Source organism: Pelobates fuscus, chromosome 4 (genome assembly GCF_036172605.1).
Source record: "Pelobates fuscus isolate aPelFus1 chromosome 4, aPelFus1.pri, whole genome shotgun sequence".
NCBI lineage: Eukaryota > Metazoa > Chordata > Amphibia > Anura > Pelobatidae > Pelobates > Pelobates fuscus.
The window spans coordinates 337,253,019-337,277,589 of NC_086320.1; the positions used below are offsets into that span (position 1 = coordinate 337,253,019).

Consider the following 24,571-nt stretch of genomic DNA (forward strand, 5'->3'; position numbering starts at 1 on the left):
TTTTTTAATGTGGATTTTATAAACCTTATGTATGCTAATCCTGTGCAAAACCTTAAAGTGAACCTGTCACAGGTTCTTAAACTTAGGCTAAATCCTTCCTACTACTTTGACTATATCCTGTGTCACAGAGATGCATAATTCATTCAATGTGTGAGATTTCACTCGCCATACCTCCGGTCCAGCCCTGCCATTTCCTTGTTTTCGTGGATGTTACTCCTCATTTTACATCCACCTCATGTCCGCCCTCGCTCCTCCTTCTTGGGAACGTTTCCCTTAAGAGGAAACTATAGGGCCAGGTTTTCCTGGCACTATAGCTTCCCCCTCAGTCAAACACTCACTGGTAGACCGCCACTAGAGGAGGACTTAACCCTGCAAGGTAATTATTGCAGTTTATAAAAAATGTAATAATTACAGGCTCAGGGTTAAGGGTGATGGGAGTTTGCACATAGGCCACTACAATGAACTGAAGTGGCCTGGGTGCCTACAGTGTCCCTTTAACAGGGCAAACTTTCTATGTGATGCCGACACACTGGCTTCCTTGCCAGCATGCTGGCGACTGAACATAGTGATACCAGTCACTTGATTCCTGTGTGGCTTCACAGGATAGTGGCAAAGGTATATACTGGGGGGTTCTGTTTTACTCAGATGATGTAGCTGAACACCGTTTAAATGGTGTCTGTCATGCCAGGTACAAAGCATGAAATTCTATCTATGCATTGTGACAGCAGATTTGCTGGCAAATGTAAAGTTTGGAAGAAAAACCTATTTAAAAATAGATCTTTTTACCACTCTATGCCGATAGTTATACTGACAAGGAGACCACCCACAGGTTCTGCTCTCCCAAGCATGCGGCTTGGCTCTAAGGAAACTCCCCAGCTGATACTACCGCTGGTTCCCATGGACATAGAGTGAGCTTTTAAGGTGCTTATGGTGACCCCTTCAAAAGTTCAAAGTTGCCCTAGCATTAATCCCTTCATGGCATGTTCTTTGCATTTTTGGGCATCTTAGCAGCACCAATTAAACGACTCTGCAAATGCTATTTATAAAAGTGTACCCTAGACTTATGGCCTAATACTTTTTCACCTGCAACAAAAAAATCCAATCTTCTGACTACGCCCAAACAAATTAATTGTCACGTAAAACACGGAAGGCAGGTGAAAAGGCTTTGTGCACAAGTCTAGTGTAATCCCAATGCAGAGTTATCTTTACCATTATGTCTTATTAATACAATACATGAATGGTCCCTGAACAAGGCATTGTTGCAGCCGCCAGACACATTTTAATTATAAATGTTTCCAGTGCTAGTTCCTGTACCATGACAGGTTCAGGCTATAACCCATGCAGAGAAAGGCCTGGTCAGTGTACGTGCAATAGCTTGTTTTTTATTACCCATGTAGACCATGCAAAGCCTCTTGTCCTGTGGGAAAGGTAATTATATTTGGTTGTAAAATGTCACTTCAGTATCTCAAATATCTCAAGAATGTGACTAGATTGAGATTTTTAACACAATATGTGGCTTTTTCTTCGTTTCCTTTTATTTTTTTGTGCTTTTTTTTGGTCAAATGCTTGTTATTTAGGGTGTAGGCTGAAAGTGAGGGAAAGAGTAAAGGAGGCTCCTGTAATATGAGACGGCAGGGAGGAAGTGACAGAATGTTACTTCCTCCCTGCTTCAGAGAAAGCCGCGTGGGAGGAATGTAAGGAGGAGGAGGAGGCTAGTGGCAGCAATTGTACAGGCAGCATGGAGGCAGAGCATAGGCTGGAGTGAGATGCTGCTGTATACTCTATCCCATCATTCTCAGCCAGGACCAGAACCCAAAGCAAACCACCCTCCTGGACACACAGGTAAACTAACAGGAGGATGGCTGCCAATATATAAAGTGTGTGTATATCTGTGCCAGTGTGGGTATCTTTGTGTCAAGCTGTTAATACATGTTTTGTGGCTGTGTGTGGGGGGATGCGGAGAGAGGGGTGGCACTGTAGTCTCAGTAGCCACCTCCCTGAAATGCATTTTTGCATGTTGGGATGGCTTGTAGAGGTCCCTTTTGTCTGTCAGAATAAACTTCATTACTTTGTCAGCCTAATTATAGCTCTTTGTCCGCCACGAGACTCTGTAAAGTAGCCAATGCTATTGCCCCCTATCTCTGGCTTAACTTTCTCCAGAAACTCCCTTCTTGATAGTGTTGACAGCATATGGGCATCTCATTATTGCGACATAGTATTAAATGCAAATTTGAATTGTTGTCCTGCCAGGCAAAAGCTGAATCCCAACATCCGCTCCTTGCAAATCCATTTTTATTTTACTTGTCTCTTGCCTTGAGGAGAGAGCCTTAATTGACTTTGGGGGCCCACATATTTCTGAATAGAATACAGAATACATTGTTACTACTATACATGGTTGTCAAGGCGCCTGTAAAACCTGTGAAAATGGCAGCAGGCTGAATCTTACTATTCCATTGTTTCCCTTACTCTGTAACCTACCCAGATAATAAGAGCTTAGTACTGTCATTATACTTTCCTTTACATTGATTGCAGAGTGGAAACCTCCCCACAACACTCGGCGCAAAGCAGGATGGAAATGTTACCATTGTGTGTTTGTCAGAGAATTAAGTATTGCCCCCCATCAATCAGAAATCTTAAAAGCTAGCCCACCAACTACCGCCGTTTCCATGTGTTATGGATCAGAATAACGGGTAAAAGAAGGCACAATACTCTGGTGTTTTGGAATGGAAGTCTTATTTATTGTGAAAAAGGCAACTGTGGACACTCGGGCCTGTCCCCCAGGTACCTACCATTATAATGTACTAGGGGTTGTCCATGCCTGTTTTTATGTAGCTCCCTAATCCAGAAATGGACTTGAGGTTTTATCTACGCATCCAACATATAGTAACCATCAAACTCCCATTCTCACAATAAAACAAATGTTTCCCATCCTAGCTTGGTCCTCAGTCTCACACTGTATAGCAGAGAAGCCAGTAGGTTCTAATCATTCATTAGCTCGTGTTGGGATAATTAAGAGGGGGAAAAAAAAAAGCCTACATCTGGGTGTTTTGACACATAACAGACTTCTTATAAAGTCCCTTAAAATATATAGTTTAATTCATGTATCTGTTAATTTACTAAAATAAAATCTTTTAATATGATCCTCAATTTTATAATTTTATATCAGCCGTGAGAACTGCATATTTTATTTATATATTTTATATATTTATATATTTTTTCTTATTTCTTCATTTGAGCATTGTATGTCTTTTGTTATCCCTTGTTGCGTATATTTAAAAATTTAGAGAGACCCTTATTGGGCTCTTTTGGAGAGAGGATTAAGATAATGTATTCCTGACCTGTCTAGCGTGCTATGCTGGAACACCTGTTTATGCAGATGAAAAAGCTTCATTTTAAGTAGTATGTTGAAGTTCATATTTAAATTTTATTTAATGACACCTAATGATGTGCAATCAAAGGTTAGGCTAATCCAGAAAGAAAATACGTTGCCACGGAAACTGCCCTCATGCAGCCCTGGGCTCAGAACACTGGGCTCTGTATAGCTCACATTATTTCAGCTCCTTTAAACCTAAGAACTGCGCATGTAATTGACTGTGTAAAATTGCTGCTCAGTTACTTTATTGTGTGGGTCATAATTTAAGTAAATGAATACGTCACTGTTATTAGGGAGTAAATCTGTTGTGATTTGCTTGCAGCCAGGCCTATTTACGGAGCAGAGATACAATAAGAAGAAAATAGCTGGTTTAATTAACTTGTAAAAATTGGGTTAATTTAAATGCAGCTGCAGCAGCAGATCCCCAGTTGTCCCTTTTTAGTGATCTGATTAAAACCTCCCATTAATATACACCATTTTATTTAATATAGCTCTCTGGGCCTTTGAGTTCTTCAGATTGTATTTTTTTTCTGGTTGTTCTCTTATTGCAATGGTTCTTACTGTTTTATATAGCTAGGGTACAGAAATACCCACATTTTTCATGTTGTGTGTTTTTTTTTTTTAATTAATCTAAAATACTATAATTATGCTTGTGACTTTTTTAATTTATTTGACCGCTGCTCGCACCCGTACAGCCAACTCGCGCTTGCAGGACTTCTCACGGGCGGCTCCTCTCCTATGGAATAACTTGCCTACTGCCATCAGACTCTCCCCTAGTCTTCAATCATTTAAGAAGGGCCTTAAAACCCATCTCTTCAGGAAAGCGTATGGCCTCCCAGAGTAATCTCTCCCTTACATACCTGTCTCTTGCTCTCTCCTATGGGACAGTGCTTTGCTCTCTCCTCCAGCTCTGCTTCACTCCTACTTGATATTTCCTATCCTAATGTTTCTAATACCCCACCTCCTATAGACTGTAAGCTCATTTGAGCAGGGTCCTCTTCGGCCTATTGTTCTTGTAAGTTGTCTTGTAATTGTCCTATTTATTGTTACATCCCCCCTCTCTAAATATTGTAAAGCGCTACGGAATCTGTTGGCGCTATATAAATGGCAATAATAATAATAATAATTTGTCCGTTTTTGAGGTAATGGTTGGTTACAGTTTTATTTAGAGTCTTGAACATAAGTTACAGATCACAGCTTTAGAAATAGAATTTGTTTTCAGTATCCTAGCTGCTTCAAGAATATCACTTTTGCTGTACCACAGGGCATGCGTGTTGTACTGCACTATACTGATTTATGTAAATGCACGTTTGCAACAAAGTGCTCAGCATAGGACTGTTACTTCTTTGCCAATGGCTGTGACTTCCTTGCTTGCCCTCTTTGCTCTCCTGGTGGAGAGGTGAGGCCTAGCTGCCGAAGGAGGACACCGCATGGTGGAGGAGATCCTCTTACTTTCTGTAAAATTAGGCCTTAAAAGCAAGCTCTTCTGTTATGTTTTGGCAGTCTACAGTCTTTATTTAACTGCTCAACAGTCAGATATTGTTTAAACTGACCTTTCGACTCATTCGGGTGTTACCTGCGACAGACTTCTCTGAGGCCTGCTGGATGGCTCGGGCCAGGGTAAAGTGGCCGATCACTCGTGGTGTTTCCACAATTGACTGGGCCCAGCCTTCTTCTGAGCCAGTGGAGGTGATCTCTGGCTACACTGACCAGCTGAGCGACTCATGACTCATCTACAGGATGTTTGCCACTACTACTGCACAGTACTTAAAATTGGCTGTCATGCCTGATTGTGCTGAACAAGTCATACCAAAGGCAATGCTTGCTGTTGGAGGGCAAAATGGCGCTGGAGAAAAGGCTGACTTTATTCAGGCAGCGGGCACTTAAGGTCGTTCGACCCCTGCAAAACATCTACACCAGGAAGGTCCAGAAGAGGCATCGGGAAAACCAACTGTTACTTTGTTTAGAAGATTTATACTATGCTCTATAATTGGGACATCTTGAAACGACAGGTGCGCTTTGACTAGGGAACATGGTGCTTCTGTCTGCAAGCAGACCTGGAGGCTGGTTGGCACTTTCCTGCAACTTCTGTAAGGTGACAAGGAGACAATGCGCTTACCAGCTATCAACCTCCCAGGTACCCAGCTATCCTTCGAAAGGGAGTAAGATAGACCTTCAGGACACTTCATCTGCACACAGTTTGTTTTTGGTGTTGAGGTTTTTTTTTTGTAACCTGGTTTTATCTTAATTTTTTTTTTTTTTTTTCTCTCTTTGCCATTTTAACCGAGGATTTATTGAGCCTGTGAGAAAATATTAGATTGTCTGATCTCTAAATGGTGTTATGCTCTATTACAGCGGTTCCCAACCCGTGGTACACGTACAGCAAGGGGTACAATTCCGTGCCCCTGGGGGTATGCGAAAAAATTTGGGTAATGGAGGCGGTGCTGGCCGCCACATGGGTTAAGAACCACTAACTGAGCCTACTGTGTGGCTCATGCACTTTGGGCCACCCGATACACATGTGCCTTCAGGGGTCCAGTCGCATGCAGTGACCCCTGTGTTCCTGCAGCAAGAGCTGGGAGGAAGTAACAATTTGCAACTATTTCCTCCCAACTTGCACACAGAGAATGCTGCGCAGGAGGCGGGGCAGGCAGAGGGACCGTGAGAGCAGCAGGACCCCATCTCCCACCAGACCCAGCCAGCCAGCCAAAAGGTAGGCTATTAGTGTTTTTGTGTATCTGTATGCGTGCGTGCGTGCGTGTGTGTGTGTACCTGTATGTCTGTGTCACTGTATGTGTCAATTTGTCTGTGTGTCAGTGTATTTTTCTGTCAGTGTCTGTATCTGTATGTGTCAGTGTATCTGTATGTGTTTATGCGTCCGTGTCTGTGCGTGTATCTGTGTGTGTATCTCAGGGCTTGACAAATCCCAAGCGCCAGGTAGCCATGGCGACTAGGAATTTTGTCCTGGCGCCTGGAATATGTCAGCCCAGTGTGGAAAGGGAGCATGCAGGTGGCAGAACATGGGGAAGCGGAGGCAGCCGACCGACCGACCGTGGGGGTGCGGAGGAAAAGCAGAGGTGGCCGGCCACCCATGGGAGAGCAGAGGCTGGTCTTGAGGCAGAGCAGAGATGGACCGGCGGCCGCTGTTTGGAATAGACCCAGGGGGCAAGGGAGGGAGCTGCCATCTCCCTGCTTTACTACATCGCACGCTCTACAGGGATGCCGGTAGCCGGAATATGACGTCATTCCGGCCCAAGCATACTAAACTAAACAGGGAGCAGAGCAGGGAGATGACAGCAGCCCCACTGGGCCCCAGGGAAAGCCTATACACTCCAGCTCTCCAAAAGGTAGGGAGGCTGGGTGGGTTTTAATTTAAAATAATTTTAAAATTTTCACGTCTGAATGTGTGAGTGTATCTGTGTGTATGTCTGCGAGCTTGTGTGTGTGTGTGTGTGTGTGTGTGTGGCGGTCTGTGAATCTGTGTGTTTGTTTCTTAGTGAGTGTCTGGTTAGGTGACCGGTTCCCCTCTGATTACAAAGGAAAGGTGATTTTACTTACCTGTTTTCCTACACCGCGATGGTCTCGCTGTGGCTGAATCCTCCTCCATGGCTGAGATAACCAATCTTGATGATCTCCGCCAAGCAATGCTTTCCAATAGGAAAGCATTCGGAGGCTATTGTGCATGCATTAATCTGCATCTCCTCAAAGAGATGCATTGAAGCAATGCATCACTATGGGGAACATTGAGCGCCTCTATGCAGAGCGTGGTTTGAGTGACGGCCACTAGAGGTGTTACTAAGCAGCAATGTAAACACTGGCAGCGTTTACATTGAAAAGCCTGAAGGGACAAGCTATAGACACCAGAACCACTATATTAAGTTGCAGTGGTTCTGGTGACTATAGTGTCTCTTTAAGAATTTTATTTTTGTTGCTAAAAATGAAGCTTTTTTAGTTAAAAAAAAAACCAAACAAAAAAAAAACACTTGCTCCTAACATTTTAGCTGGCTCCTAGATTACGAGCAAATTTGTTAAACCCTGGTGTATTTGCATGTGTGTCAGTGTAGCTGTGTATCAGTGTGTATCTGTATTTGTGTCAGGGTATGTATTTGTGTGTTAGGGTGTGTAGCTGTGTCAGGATTAGGGATCGAACGATTATCGGTTCAGCCAATATTCCGGATTTAGACAAATATCGATATGTGCCACTATTGATACCGATATTGCCGATAATGTGAAAGGTGGCGGTGGCCCAGCACACACAGGGCAGGCGCTTCCATAAGGTGGCACAGGCGACCGCCTTAGGGCTCACCGGCTATGGGGGCGCAACAAACGAGTGACCGGCAGGAGGGAAGTGCAGAGAGCTCGCTCCCACTAGTCATTCTGTGTAGAGTGGTCGAGGGGAGGAGAGTGGACCACGGTACAGGAACTTCAGTTTCCTGTACCCGGCCGGACTGACAGGACTCTCAGTGAGCACTTCCTGTCAGTCTGGCCGGGTACAGGAAACTGAAGCTTCTGAACCGTGGTCCATTCTGCTTGGCCACGCTACAATAGAGGTAATGAGGCACACCAGGGAATGGAGAGAATCACTAAGGGGGAGGGGACACACTAAAGGACAGAGAGGGAGAGAAACACTAAGGGGGAGGACCACTGAGGGACAGGGAAGGGAGGTGAGGGGAGAGGAACACTAAGAGTCAGGGTGGGGAGAGATGCATGAAGGGGAGGGGAGAGGTATACTAAGGGACAGTGAAGGGAGAGGTACACACAGCGACAGGGAGGGTAGGTAAGGGGAGAGGAACACTAAATATTCTTGAAAACATCTGACTGGCATGTATATTTTGTGCATGTACCACTTAATAAAAAAAAAGGGATTTGCAAAAAAAATAAAAAATAAATAAACATGTTCAGTTAACAGTAGATTTATGTAGAAGTTGTTTTCTTTTTTCAAAACGGTAAATGTACAGAATATCTGTATCAGTAAGTTATCGGCTATCGGCCTGAAAGTTCTTGGTATCTGCTCTCAAAAATCAATATCGGTCGATCCCAAGTGAGGATATGTATCTGTGTTTGTGTGTCAATGTGTGTATCTGTGTGTGTGTGTGTGTGTGTGTGTGTGTCAGGTTATGTATTGGTGTGTCTATCTGTGTGTCAATGTGTCTGTATGTATATGGATGTGTCTGTATGTTTGTCAGCGTGTATGTGTCTGTATATCGGCATGTGTGTCAGGGTATGTATATGTATTTGTGTCAGGGTATGTGTCTGTGTATGTGTGTCACTGTATCTGTGTGTCAGTGTCCGTATACGTATGTCAGTGTATGCATCTGTGTGTCGTGTGTTGGTGTTTGTATCTGTGTATATGCATGTGTGTCAGGGTGTGTGTGTGTGTGTGTGTGTGTGTGTGTGTATCTGTATTAGGGATCGACCGTTTATCGGTCTGGACGATATTTTTGTATTTTTGGCAATATCGGTATCTGCCAATAGAGATACCGACATTGCTGATAATACATACCAGGACCGCCGGGCCCACGACAAGCCCGGTGGTATATATGAAAAAAACACAAACACATTTTATGTTTAAAATGTATTTTTAATTAAAAATGCCTCCCCTTCTCCCCATTTTACACAAATTACATACATGCAGAAACACACACACACAGCAAGCATTATATACAAATACACTGCATTCACTATACACATACTACACAAACACACACACTCTGCATTCAATATATATATATATATATATATATATATATATATATATATATATATATATATATATATATATATACACACACACACACTGCATTCATTATATATACACACACACACTGCATTCATTATATATACACACACTACACTGCATTCATTATATATACACACACTACACTGCATTCACTTTACGCACACTACACACGCTCTGCATTCACTATATATACACACTACACAAATACACACTGCATCCACTACACAAACACAGCTCCCCTGTCTAAACACACTGCATGTATATTTACTACATGTGGCATGTATATTTTGTGCATTTACCTTTAGAAATAGTTTATTTTTTTCAAAATGGTAAATGTACAGAATATCGGTAAGTTATCGGCCTGAAGGTTCACCGATTATCGGTATTTGCTTTTTAAAAAATCAATGTTGGTTGATTCCTAGTCTGTATTTGCATGTGTGTCAGTGATTTATTTTGTCTGTATCTGTATATTTGTGTATCTTTGTTTCTGTGTGTCTGTGCATCTGTATGTAAGTGAGTGTGTGTGTCTGTATCTTTATGTATGTCAGTGTTTGTTTCTGTGTGACAGTTTGTGTGTCTGGGGCGGAGGAGAAGCACGGAGGTTCTGGGGCGGAGGAAAAGCACGGAGGTTCTGGGGCGGAGGAGAAGCACGGGGAGATTAGACCTTGAAAAATGTATAAATTTGAAATAAATGCAACTATATTAATTACAACATTTTGCTAATGTGAGGGGTACAATTTATGGAAAGGGCTGCCAAGGGGTACTCGAGTAAAAAAAGGTTGGGAACCACTGCTCTATTAGATAATATAAGTTCTTTATAGCCATATTTTGCTCATGCATTAATACTAGTTCTGCTATCAGTTAATCGACAAACTTAGTAATACTTAAAAAACCAGAACTATGTGACATGTAATGAGAATCACGCTTGCTAGCAATGCTGATATATCATGGTACAATTTTATTTTTTGTCTGTATTTTGCGATCATTTCAATAAAACAAGGATTGACAAATTAGGATTATTCTTATTGACCTGTGCTTTTAAACTTTTTTGAATCTACAAAGTTTTTTATTTTTTACATATCTAGATACCCAGCCTGTAATTAATATTGTTATTATTTTTAATTAAAAAAAAAAAGCTTTGTTGATGCTCTGCCGTGTGAAAACATCGCAGTTAATGTAGTACCTCATGATACGTTTGGGCAAGTACAGGTCAGATAATTTTAGATCACTTTAAATGAGCATATATTCAAGCACTCAACTCGTTCCATCCATTATAGTGTTATATATAGCATTTTATGCACAGTGAAATACTATGCATTTGAGCATGATGTTGCAGAATTAGAATTATTTAGCTTACTGAGAGCTCTTTATGCTACTCTTAGAGCTTCAAGTTCTAACAATGATGCTACCATCTATATATAGTGTTATGGAAAATGTAACTGCCCATTTTTCCCCTTTTTATATAAATCTTTTAGTCCTTTTACAGACATTTGAAGTTGACCGTAACCTGAGCATCCTACTGAATGTGCTGCTCTGAATGACATTATTTCATTCTTTTCATACATTAATTCTTGAATATCCTACATGAGGAGCAATATATTTGAAATATAGTTGTTATAAAGCTGATTTTACAAGAATGGGAGTCATGAATATTTTTATTCCATAAATAATGAACTTGACTTACCATAATGTTTTAATCACATTTTTAATTTGCATCTTCAACTAAACACACCCTATATTTTATGCTAAAAGGGGAAAAAAAAGTATATATATTTATATTGCTTTCATTTTCAAACGTACCATATCCATTTAGGTGCACCATTTTAATTAGTATCTTTGATCTGGAAAGGAATGTGTGAATGAAATACTGTCTCTTTAATGGTTAGTCCATGCACCATGACCACTTCAGTGTTTTGAAGTGGCCGTGGTGCTTTGAGTCTTTACGTGCAACGAGAACTACAGTTGTTACTGGAGATTTAATTGCACCTTCAGTAGTATCATTAGCAAGCACTGGTTAATGTTAATTCTGTGCGCATGTTTTTAGACTGGCATAGGCACTCATAGCATGCTGGTGATTGATATTTGTCATTATTTCATGTTAGCTATACATCATGCGTGTAGTCATGTGGTCATTAGTTTTCTGTAGAGGGCTTTTAATAATTTACTTTATTTTAAGGAGAGAACTCTTACAGACACGAGTGCTTACAATTACATAATTCAGGAAAACATTCTAGAACCAAACATGATGAAAAATGCTATACCAGGTGCATTTTTACTATCCAAATTAAAATAAAATAAAACCATTTTAGGCTGTACATATCAATTCCCTAAATCCCACCTGAGCAAAGATTTAAAAGTATATGCTCAATGTTCCTACAGAAAACTACAGGGAGCGCCATTATTGGCTGAGAATTTTTAAGCCCCTTCTTGGTATAGTGAGAACACTCTACAGAAGATGCAAATCCAAAATATTTACAGCAAACATAGGATCTTCAAACACTATATGTTCTATATTTCTGGTGTATAGAATACCCTCATGGATTTGTGCAGTAAACACTCTGATAAACATCAGATTACAATATCACGATACATATCCTGCAGTTGCTAATGCGTTTGATTAGGATTAGTAATTTCTTGGAGATATATTTAGGATATGATAGCTAAGTTGCCCCTTGGCTATTATATCCTAAATATGATAGATAAGGGGCACTTTGGTAAAATAGAGGATACCGGATCACTGGAAATTCAGTAAATTTTACACTTCAAAACACATTTTTTTTCCTCCTTTGATGAAATCATTGTGCTTCATTCGACTTTAGAATCCACGTCCCCATTTGTCATTCTATCTGTCTTTTTTTTTTTTTTGACATGGCCAATTTAACTGAAATACAATTTTCATGAGCACAATGATTTTTGAGATGGCAAGCCTATCCTTTCAGGCTGAATGTGTATCCCATACTTATGTCCAATGTACAGTAGCTTTACTATACCTTTTTAATGTTAATGGATTTATCTTTCACCTACCCCACCAGTCTCAATTTTGACTATTTCTGCATGCCATCCATCAGTCGGAGTTTCAGCGTGCACACCTTAAGCCTGCTGACTCCCCTCAAATGTGATATTTATGCAGCTGAGCACCCCATGACCATAAGACCCCACATGGAAGGGAATGTAGGACTCCTTACTATTTATAAAAGGACTCCAGCTGTATGAATTCTGTACAACACTTGAAAAATAAGTTGGGATAAAACGTCACTAGTATTAGTTTTCATAAATAAACCCCTATTGACATATCCTACATACTTTCTCGTACATTCTGGGGAATGAGATACTCTCTAATTACACCTCGCAATAAAAATCAATTATTCTAGTCTCCAGACTTTTATAGGCTTGTGCGGTCTTTTTTGTTGCGTCTGTTTTTGTGGGTGCTGTTGTCTCTGAAATCTCACAATTTCCTATGTTACATTATTGCTTTAGTTAAAGTAAAGATCCAGACACTAACAGTACACGGTAGTGGTTATGGTGCTTTGAGAGCAATGGCACTCCCTATTGTAAATGGTCAAAATGTTTTAGAATGGATTGACTTGTCACCTGGGTTTTCCCCGAACCACTCCATGCCTCTTCTCACATGGCCAGAAGAACCAGCAGCTGTTTGAAGTTTGATTTCAATGTAGAAATTCACACCTCTCTGTCCTCCAAATGGGTGCAATCTAACCTCCCTTTTAGTCATTGTTATAAGCTCTGGCCTTTGTACCTGGCAGTCAACATAAAGAATGCATACTGATAAAAGTAGGAATAAAACCATATTTTATTTCTTCCCTTCGTTTGCAATGTTTGCCCTGGCTTTGCTCAGAGATGGATTATGATTGTCCAGGGCCCTGGGCAGGATGCGGGTTGTGGGCCTCTCCTAGAGCCCTTGGTTCAATTCTGTTCTGTTCTGTGAATGGATGTAGGGTCTTGATTTGTGTGTCAGGGAAGCTTACAGTTATTCACTAAATTGAGAATTAAAAAAGGGGGGGGGGGTGTGGTTTGGAAGAATTTTATAACTCCGCTATGTTAGATTCGGATTCTTTTCCCTTAAATTTCAAATTCTATTTGAATTTAATTTGAATTCTAACTTACGGTAAGTAAATAATCTCGTTAATATTATTCTCCTGTTTTGAGATAAAAATCCAGTTGAAAGCCAATAGATTTTTTTGTTCTTTTATAATTTGTCACTTATATGGACAGTATTTTGCTTAATCAGTCTCACGTTTCATATGTTTATAATGTTTACTACAGTTTTCTTCTTTTTTTTTTTTTTTTTTTTATGTTTATTTTTTATTATAATCTTTCCGGTTGTGTCTTTAATGTTTCATCCCCTCCCATTTTACTTTAATTTATTTTATTAAGAACAGGTTAGTATAATGTCTGTTTTAAACTGTTTGATTTTTTTCCCCCTTATATATCTTCTTTTTTTTTTTTTCAGGCTTATCTCATTCCAGGAATTTGTAGCTTTTGAGTCTGTCCTGTGCGCCCCTGATGCTTTATTCATGGTGGCCTTTCAGCTCTTTGACAAAACTGGGAAAGGAGAAGTTACGTTTGGTAAGTTCGCACATGTAGACCCTAGAACTTTGATATTACTGACCATCAAGTACCTTGCGCTGACTGGAGGCAGTTTGATCTGGGGCTGAGCACATACAATACATGGTGATCTATAACACTTTTTAAAGACCGGTCCTTTTTTTTTTTTTTTTTTATAAACAGGAGACAACACTTTTTTCTGTTTCTAAATCCTGCATCTATAATTTGATATATATCAATTGTATGTGAAATAGTTGTTCACAATCTGAAACAATTTAGTATGTTTGTTTGACAATTGAAAAATAATGGCATATCAGATGACTTTGGTAATTGGGTCCAGTCTTTTACTTCTCTCTCTTCAGTTTTTTTTTTTGTTTTTTTGTTTGTTTGTTTTTAATACATTTTATTTTACCCCTTGGGGCTTCCATATTAACTCACATTGTAATTTTTTTTTTTTTGGTCTTGACCTCTAAATCTGTAGAATTGTTTAACATCTGTACCTAAATTATTTTCACAGAATTAGTCGAGTGACTCATTGTTAAAATTGAATAAAACACAAAATGTAAAAAAAATAAAAAAAGCCCACGAAGCAACATAATAAAACTTATTGCGTACTCTTTTTTTTTTTTTTTTTTTTTTTTTTTTTTTTTTCGCATTGTGAAAGGGATTTCTGTTTTTAGCTAGTTTTCTGGTACTTGTGTGTTCTGGCCTGTACAGACTCCGTAAAATATAATCTGGGTCAGAACCCAAGATTGGACCCCCCTCACCCCCCATGCTAAGACTTATCTGTGGTTTGAGGGACTGGTAAGTGCTTTTATAGATCTAATGTCCCATATATAAAACCAATACAAACATTTTAAGCAATTTGTATCCTTCATACAAATTTAGTTAATGTGTTATGTAGTTCTGTTAAAAAAAAAAAAAAAAACACTCCAGTAAATTACTACCTGGGTTGCATCAGTCATCATTGGCAATAAAAGCATGATTTATTTTTATTTATTTATTTATTTGTAGAGGTATGAATTGAAATGACTTGCTTTGGTAGATGCGTTATGCACTTTTTTACATAGGGTTTCTTTGATAAATGATTGTGACCTGTGTGAAAATAACAAATTGCATGACAGATTAGCATTGTTAGACATGAATATTTGTTATGGAAAAGTGTCTTAAAGGCTTTATTGTACTTGTTACCATGGCAGCAGTCATTGAAAGCTAAGCAGCTATATCACGCCCTTTCCATCAACTTCCAACACCTGCCTTGAGTGCGAATGTATAGTTTACCTTACTTGTTTTGTTAAATACAGGAGAAGTAACTTTGTATATGTTTTTTTCTTTAATGACTGAGCTCTTCCCCCACCTCCCTTCCCTACAACCCCCTCTTTTTTCAAGCTTGTTTTAATTGTTTTAATTGTGGCAGCAGTTAAATAATCTTTCTGAAATGTCAGTAGAAGGCGCATACTAACGTATAAAATAAATATATTTTCTGTTTAGATTACTGTCCCTCTCCAGTTTTATAAGTAAATACAGTATCTTACAAAAGTGAGTACACCTCGCTTAATATTTTATTTTATCTTTTCATGTGACAACACTGAAGAAATGACACTCTGCTACAATGTAACATAGTAAGTGTACAGCCTGTATAACAGTGTAAATTTGCTGTACTATTAAAATAACTCCACACACAGCCATTAATCTCTAAAACGTTGACAACAAAAGTGAGTACACCCCTAAGTGGAAATGTCCAAATTGGGCCCAATTAGCCATTTTCCCTCCCTGGTGTCATGTTACCGGTTAGTGTTACAAGGTCTCAGGTGTGAATGGGGAGTAGGTGTGTTAAATTTGGTGTTATCGCTCTCACACTCTCTCAAACTGGTCACTGGAAGTTCAACATGGCACCTCATGGCAAAGAACTCTCTGAGGATCTGAAAACAAGAATTGCTGCTCTGCATAAAGATGGCCTAGGTTATAAGAAGATTGCTAAGACCCTGAAACTGAGCTGCAGCACGTTGGGCAAGACCATACAGCGGTTTCACAGGACAGGTTCCACTCAGAACAGGCCGCGCCATGGTCGACCAAAGAAGTTGAGTGTATGTGCTCAGTGTCATATCCAGAGGTTGTCTCTGGGAAATAGACGTATGAGTGCTGCCAGCATTGCTGGAGAGGTTAAAGGGGTGGAGGTGAGCCTGTCAGTACTCAGACCATATGCCGCACACTGCATCAAATTGGTCTGCATGGCTGTTGTCTCAGAAGGAAGCCTCTTCTAAAGATGATGCACAAGAAAGCCCGCAAGCAGTTTGCTGAAGACAAGCAGACTAAGGACATGGATTATTGGAACCATGTCCTGTGGTCAGAAGAGACCAAGATAAACTTATTTTGTTCAGATTGTGTCAAGCGTGTGTGGTGTCAACCAGGTGAGGTGTATAAAGACAAGTATGACTTGCCTACAGTCAAGCATGGGGGTGAGAGTGTCATGGTCTGGGCCTGCATGAGTGCTGCCAGCACTGGGGAGCTACAGTTAATTGAGGGAACCATGGATGCCAACATGTACTGTGACATACTGAAGCAGAGCATGAGCCCCTCCCTTCAGAGACTGGGCCGCAGGGCAGTATTCCAACATGATAATGACCCCAAACACACCTCCAAAATTACCACTGCCTTGCTAAATAAACTTAAGGTAAAGGTGATGGACTGGCCAAGCATGTCTCCAGACCTAAACCCTATTGAGCATCTGTGGGGCATCTTCAAACGGAAGGTGGGGGAGCGCAAGGTCTCTAACATCCACCAGCTCCCTAATGTCATCATGGAGGACTCCAGTGGCAACCTGTGAAGCTCTGGTGAACTCCCTGCTCATGGGGGTTAAGGCAGTGCTGGAAAATAATGGTGGCCACACAGAATAGTGATACTTTGGGCCCAATTTGGACATTTCCACTTAGGGGTGTACTGACTTTTGTTGCCAACGATTTAGACATTAATGGCTGTGTGTGGAGTTATTTTGAGGGGGGACAGCAAATTCACACTGTTATACAGTCTGTGCACTTACTACTTTACATTGTAGCAGAGTGTCAATTCTTCAGTGTTGACACATGAAAAGATATAATAAAATATGTACAAAAATGTGAGGGGAGTACTCACTTTTGTGAGGTACTGTATATAATTTATTTTTTAAAGGATTTGAAAACTTGCCTGTAATCTGTTGTTGGGGCAGTATCCTTGCAAGGACGGCTCCATCGTCTGTAATATGATCATGACTGCTGGTCCCTGTTAAGCCATATGCTTCTCATAGAAAAACATTGTGTACAAGGTGCATATGCAGCAATTGTAATAATTCAGATTTATTGTTACAGTACTTTCAAAATACTATTTTGGGCCTATTATACTCATTAATTGACTGTGGATTTTGTAATGTATAATGGGACACACCAGTGTGTATTTAACACCCTTTCTAAGCATAATGCGTTGAGAGAGTTGCTCTCCCCAAAACATGGCTTTTATTTTTTGCTCATTTCATGTTTTTTTTTTTTTTGTGGCCTTATTGTTTGCCTTTGCCAGTTAAATGATTTATATTTAGTGATGAAAAAATATATTTTCCCTACTGTGTGTACCCACTGTAGTCAGCTGACACTCTCAGCCATTGAATGTTGACTACACCAGTTTCATGGCTCTACACAAGCAAGAAGCTTGCTACTTGGGACACTGGGGAGGTTCGGACCCTGGGGAGGACCACATTACTAAACGTTTGCCCCAATACCTGGGAATTGGACCAGGGTACTCCTGGTATCATAACCGCTACAGCCAGCATTTCACTTTCTGTTCATTATTGCTTGGCGTTTAGTGAATAAAACCACTATGTCTCTTCCTTTAAAATAAAGAAACTTGGCTTAATATAGCAGTTTTTAATCTACACACATAAATCTGGTTTTAGCACATATATTTTAAAAAAATAAAAATAAATCAATTCCGGCAGAGAATGCTGGGAAACTTGCCAATGTATGTGACCATTTCCATGATGTGGATACCCTCTTTTGACCGCTAACCGTTTAGGATAAGCTTATTTATTATTGACATCCTTTGGGCTGAGAGCATCTCCTGGCTGCCCTCAATGAATGGCACAGTGAACGTTTGCACAGAATTGACGTTAATTATTGGCTGACTGATGACACCTAAATGACGTAGGTGATGTAGTTACACCTCCAATAACAAAGGGGGGCTATGTTCCATATGTGCAGAGTTTCATGGCGAAATGCTCTACATACAGACACCAGGTACTATAACCACTTAAAATCAATGAACAGCCTGTAAAAGTGGGCAGGTCCGCCATGTCAGCCTGGCGTGCATGAAGCAAACTGCTCGGCCCCACTCGGTGCTACCTAACCCCAAGCTCTGTATAAGCAATACATATTATAAAGGAAGGTAGGACGCCCAATTTAGGATTTTCCTAGAATTAGAGGACTGTCGGGAGGTATGATGTTTTGTAATCCATTTAAGCCTTTCCTCTAGTCTTGATACTCGCTGGGGTGGTTTTGCTTTTGTTGTTTTTTGTTTGTTTGTTTGTTTGTTTGTCTTGCTTTTTTTATGGTAAGAGCATCATAGTGCCACACAGCAAAATATTTCCATAGTCGATATAAGACATTAATAAAAAAAAAAAAGTACCTTCTTTCCTGTTTTTACCCATCATATATTAGTGGGGCATGATGAACCAGTGAATGCGCTGCTCAGGACACCTCCGGCATGTGTAGGGTTAAACAGTGTAATTATTTCTATTTTGTTCTGAGCTGTACGATCACTGAGAACTTTGTGTAGGAAACCTTTCGTGAAATTGTTCCTTCTGTACGTGTATAATTCAATCCAGTCAGTGTCAAACCGTGGAGAGATGTGTCAGTTTGAGTCTAAGAACACTAGGGCAATTTGGTTAACGGTATACAAAAGTGATCTTCCCACACAAAATTGAATATAACCTTGACAATTGTTTCTTAAGTACAGTGTTCATGTAAATAAGACACACTAATTGCCATTACTTTTCCAGAACAACTTTTAAATGCATTTTTTTTTTTTTTTTTTTTTTTATATTTCAACTTGAAAAAAATGCTTTTTTGTTTAGTATCACCAGGCATGTCATTTTGGGATATATGTATAAATAAATACAATATATATCTATATGCTTTTTCGCACCCAGGGAGATACTGTATAAGAATACCTGCTTTTGAAGTATCCAAAATAACCACAAAGAGAAATAAATTTTTTAGAATTCTTAAAGGGACACTATAGGCACCAGAACCACTACAGCTTAATGTAGTGGTTATGGTGTCTATAGTCTGACCCTGACAGTTTTTTAATGTAAATGCTGCCTTTTCAGAGAAATGGCAGTGTTTACATTGATGACTAGTAACCTCTCTAGTGGCAGTCATTCTGACCACCACTAGAGGTGCTTCCTAGTCCAGTGCTGCACAGTGTGCATCACTGGCATTCAGCTTCTAAACATTCTGCATGGAGACGCTGAATGTTCCGCAATTCATCTCTATGAGGAGATTGATGCTGATTGGCGCGGTGTGTCATTTTGCAGCGCATGAACAATGGCATGCCTGTGCTTTCCCATGGGAAAACATTAGATTTTCTGAGATCGTAAAGATTGACGATCTTCGTTATGGAAACAGGGCCAGGTGGGGCCAGCTGCAGCGACACCAGCGCGGAGCTGGAGAAAAGTTTGTGTAAAATCACCTTTTCAGCGCGATTGGAGGAGGGCTGGTAATCTAAACAACATTCCTGACACTAAAGTGTTCTTTTAAGTGTGTATTGTAGCAGAAATAATGTGGGTCACATTGGGGTGCCAAATAAAATGCACCATTTGCTTTTGTTTTAGTTTTTAATTTGTTGTGGGGGGGGGGGGGGGGGGGGTTTAAGACGCTGATGGGCGGCACATGAGTAGTGCTGTCCAGATGTATATACACTGGCAATTGATATGATGCTGAGGGTTCTTGGTACACCTTAAATGTTTCTGTGTAGGGAAACCTAGCATGTAAATGCAGTGCCGACCAATAAGGCTGAACAAGAATCGGAGAATTATTTATATGTCTGCTTATATGTACTTTAAATTCTGCTTTCCAGATGATGTGAAACAGGTTTTTGGTCAAACCACTATTCACCAGCACATTCCATTTAATTGGGACTGTGAATTTATACAACTACACTTTGGAAAGGACCGTAAGCGACTTCTACCTTATGCTGAATTTACTCAGTTTCTGTTGGTAAGTGTCCCAAATTAAAGGAAAACATTGTTTATTATTATTTAGATTACATAGTTACATAGCTGAAAAGAGACTTGCGTCCATCAAGTTCAGTCTTCCTCACATATTTTGTTGCTGTTGATCCAAAAGAAGGCAAAAAAACAGTCTGAAGCGCTTCTAATTTTGCAACAATGTAGGAAAAAATTCCTTCTTGACCCCAAAATGGCAGTCAGATATCTCCTTGGATCAAGCAGTTATTACCCCACTAACTAGAAATGATATCCCTGTATGTTATGTTTTTGTAAGTATTTATCCAATTTATGTTTAAACATCTGTATGGACTCTGATAAAACCACCTCTTCAGGCAGAGAATTCCACATCCTTACAGTTCTTACTGTAAAAAAAACTTTTCTTTACTTTAGACTAAATCTCCTTTCTTCCAGCCTAAATGCGTGTCCTATGAATAGATTAAATGAGTACATGTCCTACATAGCCACAGCGTATTATTTTTGTGTATATCCTATAAGTAAACCCATCCTTTTGCCAAGGAAGAGTTAAATATGTCTGCTCCTGTAGAGCTAGGGTAAACCAGGAGATACACTGAAAAGAGTATATATTAAATGTAATATTTAGTTGCCACTATAATATTAATTATCATATTGCTTCCTCCATTAAAGAGCACTAGAAGTACTATAACCACTACAGATCATTGTAGTGTTTATGGTGTACAGCAGTGGTTTTAAACCATTCCTCCATGCATAGCTACCAGTCCAGGGTTTAGGGATTACCCATTTGTCTAAGGTGTTTTTAGAACTTAAAAAACAAAAACACCTTGACACAACTGGGTTATCCCTAAACCCTGGACTGGTAGGTGTACCTTGAGGACTGGTTTGAAAACCACTGGGGGGGAAACATCCTTTCAGTTTGTGTCAAGCAAGTTGTTGCTTGATTGACGTGGCATTGGCCTGTTCTTTCTTGGAAAGGCGTGATAGGCTGAGGGCAGGTTTGATGGACTAATTCATATCCTCATTGGCTGAGCCACACTAGACGGACTAGATAGTGGCCCAGGCACATAACCTTGGGGCCCAGTGCTCAGATCTTCTTTGTAACACTACAATATATATATATATATATATATATATATATATATATATATATATATATATATACCGTATATACTCGAGTATAAGCCGACCCGAATATAAGCCGAGGCCCCTAATTTTACCCCAAAAAACTGGGAAAACTTATTGACTCGAGTATAAGACTAGGGTGGGAAATGCAGCAGCTGCTGGTAAATTTCTAAATAAAATTAGATCCTTAAAAAATTATATTAATTGAATATTTATTTACAGTGTGTGTATATAATGAATGCAGTGTGTGTGTGTATATAATGAATGCAGTGTGTGTGTGTATGAGAATGCAGTGTGTGTGTGTGTGTGTAATGCAGAGTGTGATGCAGAGCCTCGGTGGGGGGTTGGGCATTATTATTTTTTAATTATTTTAATATTTTTTTTTTGTTTCATTACATTTTTTTATTATTATTTTTTTATTTTATTATTATTTTTTATTTTATTATTTTTATTTTTTTTATTATTAATATATATAAATTTTTTCGTCCCCCCTCCCTGCTTGCTAGCTGGCCAGGGAGGGGGGCTCTCCTTCCCTGGTGGTCCAGTGGATGGGCACTGTGTAGGAGGGGGCTGTGGGGGCTGCAGAGATGTTACTTACCTCTCCTGCAGCTCCTGTCAGCTCCCTCCTCCTCCGCCGGTCCGTTCAGCACCTCGGTCAGCTCCCAGTGTAAATCGGCTCTCGCGAGATTTACACTGTGAGCTGACAGAAGAGCTGAACGGACCGGCAGAGGAGGAGAGAGCTGACAGGAGCTGCAGGAGAGGTAAGTAACATCTCTGCAGCCCCCACAGCCCCCAGTCTGTATTATGGCAATACAAATTGCCATAATACAGACAATTGACTCGAGTATAAGCCGAGTTGGGGTTTTTCAGCACAAAAAATGTGCTGAAAAACTCTGCTTATACTCGAGTATATATGGTATATATATATATGAGTATATATGGTGTATATATATATATGAGTATATATGGTATATATATATATATATATATATATATATATATATATATATATAGTGGTTATAGTGCCGTAGAGCGCTCCTTAACCCCTTAAGGACACATGACATGTGTGACATGTCATGATTCCCTTTTATTCCAGAAGTTTGGTCCTTAAGGGGTTAAAGGACCACTATAGGCACCCAGATCACTTCAGCTTAATGAAGTGGTCTGGGTGCCAGGTCCAGCTAGGATTAACCCTTTTCTCTATAAACATAGCAGTTTCAGAGAAACCGCTATGTTTATAATAGGGTTAATCCAGCCTCTAGTCGCGGGCTCATTGACAGCCGCTAGAGGCGCTTCCGCGCTTCTCACTGTGATTTTCACCGTGAGAAGACGCCTGCGTCCATAGGAAAGCATTGTGAATGCTTTCCTATGAGATTGGCTGAAAGCGCACGCGGCTCTTGCCGCACATGCGCATTCAGCCGAGGAGGAGGAGAGTCCCCCGCCCGGCGCTGGAGAAAGAGGTAAGTTTAACCCCTTCCTCCCCCTAAAGCGTGGGGGCACCCTCAGGGCACTATAGTGCCAGGAAAACGAGTATGTTTTCCTGGCACTATAGTGGTCCTTTAACATGTATAGTTTTATTCACTAAACGACAAATAATGTAAATTGAAATATTCAGACTTAAATGGCCACACTGTGACTATAGCTGATGTTTTTTTTTTTTTCAGAATTTGTCCAAATTTAGGTTTCCGTTCCAATTCACTGTTTATGGAAAAACTCCACTACCAGAACAAAGAAATACTAAATATATGTTGAGAACTCTGCTGTGTTCATTGTACAAATAATGTAGTGTTTTTTTTTTAATTTGGCTACAGTTTGTCTTGTATCACCGCTTTCTGCCAAGTCCAATACATTACTTCTTGGTGTTAGGACTTCATTCTGGAGATTCCCTGATTCCTTGTTGTTTCCAGGTTATACATGCTGATCTGTTACAGTGACTTGGTAGTGTTTTAAGTTTTTATGTTGTGAGCATGAGTTATACTTCTGTTACAGTGTCTAGACCCTGAACCCTAGGCAGCCGGAGTCAGTGTACGTGAGGAATCACTTCTGTAAAATCCCATTCTTTTAATGTTCCTCTTAACTTGGACCAGATGGGTCCCTGATGTACTTTTATGTTCTGCTTTGTAACGGACTTCTATCAAGTATAATGTTTGGAAATAGCCTATGAGCAGAGCTTGGAATGAAGGTCATAATTAACATGCTCGCACTCAGTGGGCTGTGGGACGTTACCGGTGCTTTAAGTAGGGAGCTGCTACATCCTTTATCTGACATTATGAAAGATGCACTCTGCTCTGCCAGATGAACAAAAAAACTAAAATAAAATAAAAAATAATAGCAAGGTCTATAAATCTGTGTACTACGTGGGCTACATATAAAAATGCCTCTGTCTTAAAAATGATTCACCATGGGGCCAACTTCATCACATATCAATCGTCTCCAAGTATTTCATCTATAAATAAAACTCTCAAAAATTACATGTTTTTATTAATCTTTCAATGTTTAGTTTGTATAAAAATAAAAATAAAAATAAATCAATCTCTAATTTTGGCTATCCAAGGTTGCTTTCAGCATTAAGCTCCCATCTAGATGTATTGGTATGTGTATGGTTAATATTTTTGCCCAGCGTCATAGTAATGCATGATATTTCATGGCTTTGCAGCTGCAGCCCTCTCTTGTTCCCACAGGGGAATTGCCGTGCTCCAGATATATTCTGGAAAATTGGTGTCGCTCACAGTTTAATACACAAATGTCAGCAAATACCTGGTTCTTTCAGCCGGCAGGCTTATTCTGGGTCCAGTCTTTGGGCCTACTTTCGGCATATCCATATAGCAAGACTGAATTTTTGAATTAGTTTTTTTTTGTGCCTTTTCGAATAAAATAAAAAATGACAATTAAGCAATGGAGGAAAATGGAACGACTATACCTGCACTACTGTTTTATTTATATTTATCTGTCTATACATTATGTGATTTCGTACGGAATCTGATTACACGTCAAGGAATATATGTCCTCTCATAAAATTGTATTTGTTTTTGAGGCAAATTGCTCTTATTTATGGAGAACTGATTGCTATTAGCCTGCCATGTTATACTCTACAACACCAATTTGTATGTCTTTTTTCCAGAAAAATATGTGAAGGAAAACTGTGATCATTTTGAATTATTTAAAATTTAAACAAACAAAAAAAATGCTGCATGCCTATACTTCATAAAATGAATCTTTTTCAGTGGATATTCTGGCTTTTGATACATGGGGGCAGCCATTTTTAAATCTTTGTTTAGAAGCATTGCTCATCCAATCAAGAACCATGCAGTTAACAAAGTAGTACTCCTTCACAAATCCACGTGTCACGCCCAAATGATGAACATCTCAAAATGCTCTCCGAGGAGCAGTTCAAACTGAGCAAAGTTACTTGGCTTTTTTGACCAAAGAGGATTTAAATAATGCCCTCACCAGAAAGAAAGTCAATACCATCAGGATTTGCACTGAAAAAAAGTTATTTACTGACATACAAATGTACATAGATGTGAATTACAAAGGAAGGCAT

At 39.7% G+C, this 24,571-nt stretch overlaps 1 protein-coding gene across 1 annotated transcript in view; it reads left to right on the forward strand.

The window, feature by feature from the left end:
- Positions 1-24,571, forward strand: part of SLC25A13 (solute carrier family 25 member 13) — a 120,315-nt gene that overhangs the window by 22,781 nt on the left and 72,963 nt on the right. Inside the window, exons 4-5 of the mRNA XM_063452429.1 lie at positions 13,582-13,697; positions 19,779-19,918. Of these exons, the coding sequence (XP_063308499.1) occupies positions 13,582-13,697; positions 19,779-19,918 (256 nt within the window). The remainder of the gene's footprint in view (positions 1-13,581; positions 13,698-19,778; positions 19,919-24,571) is intronic.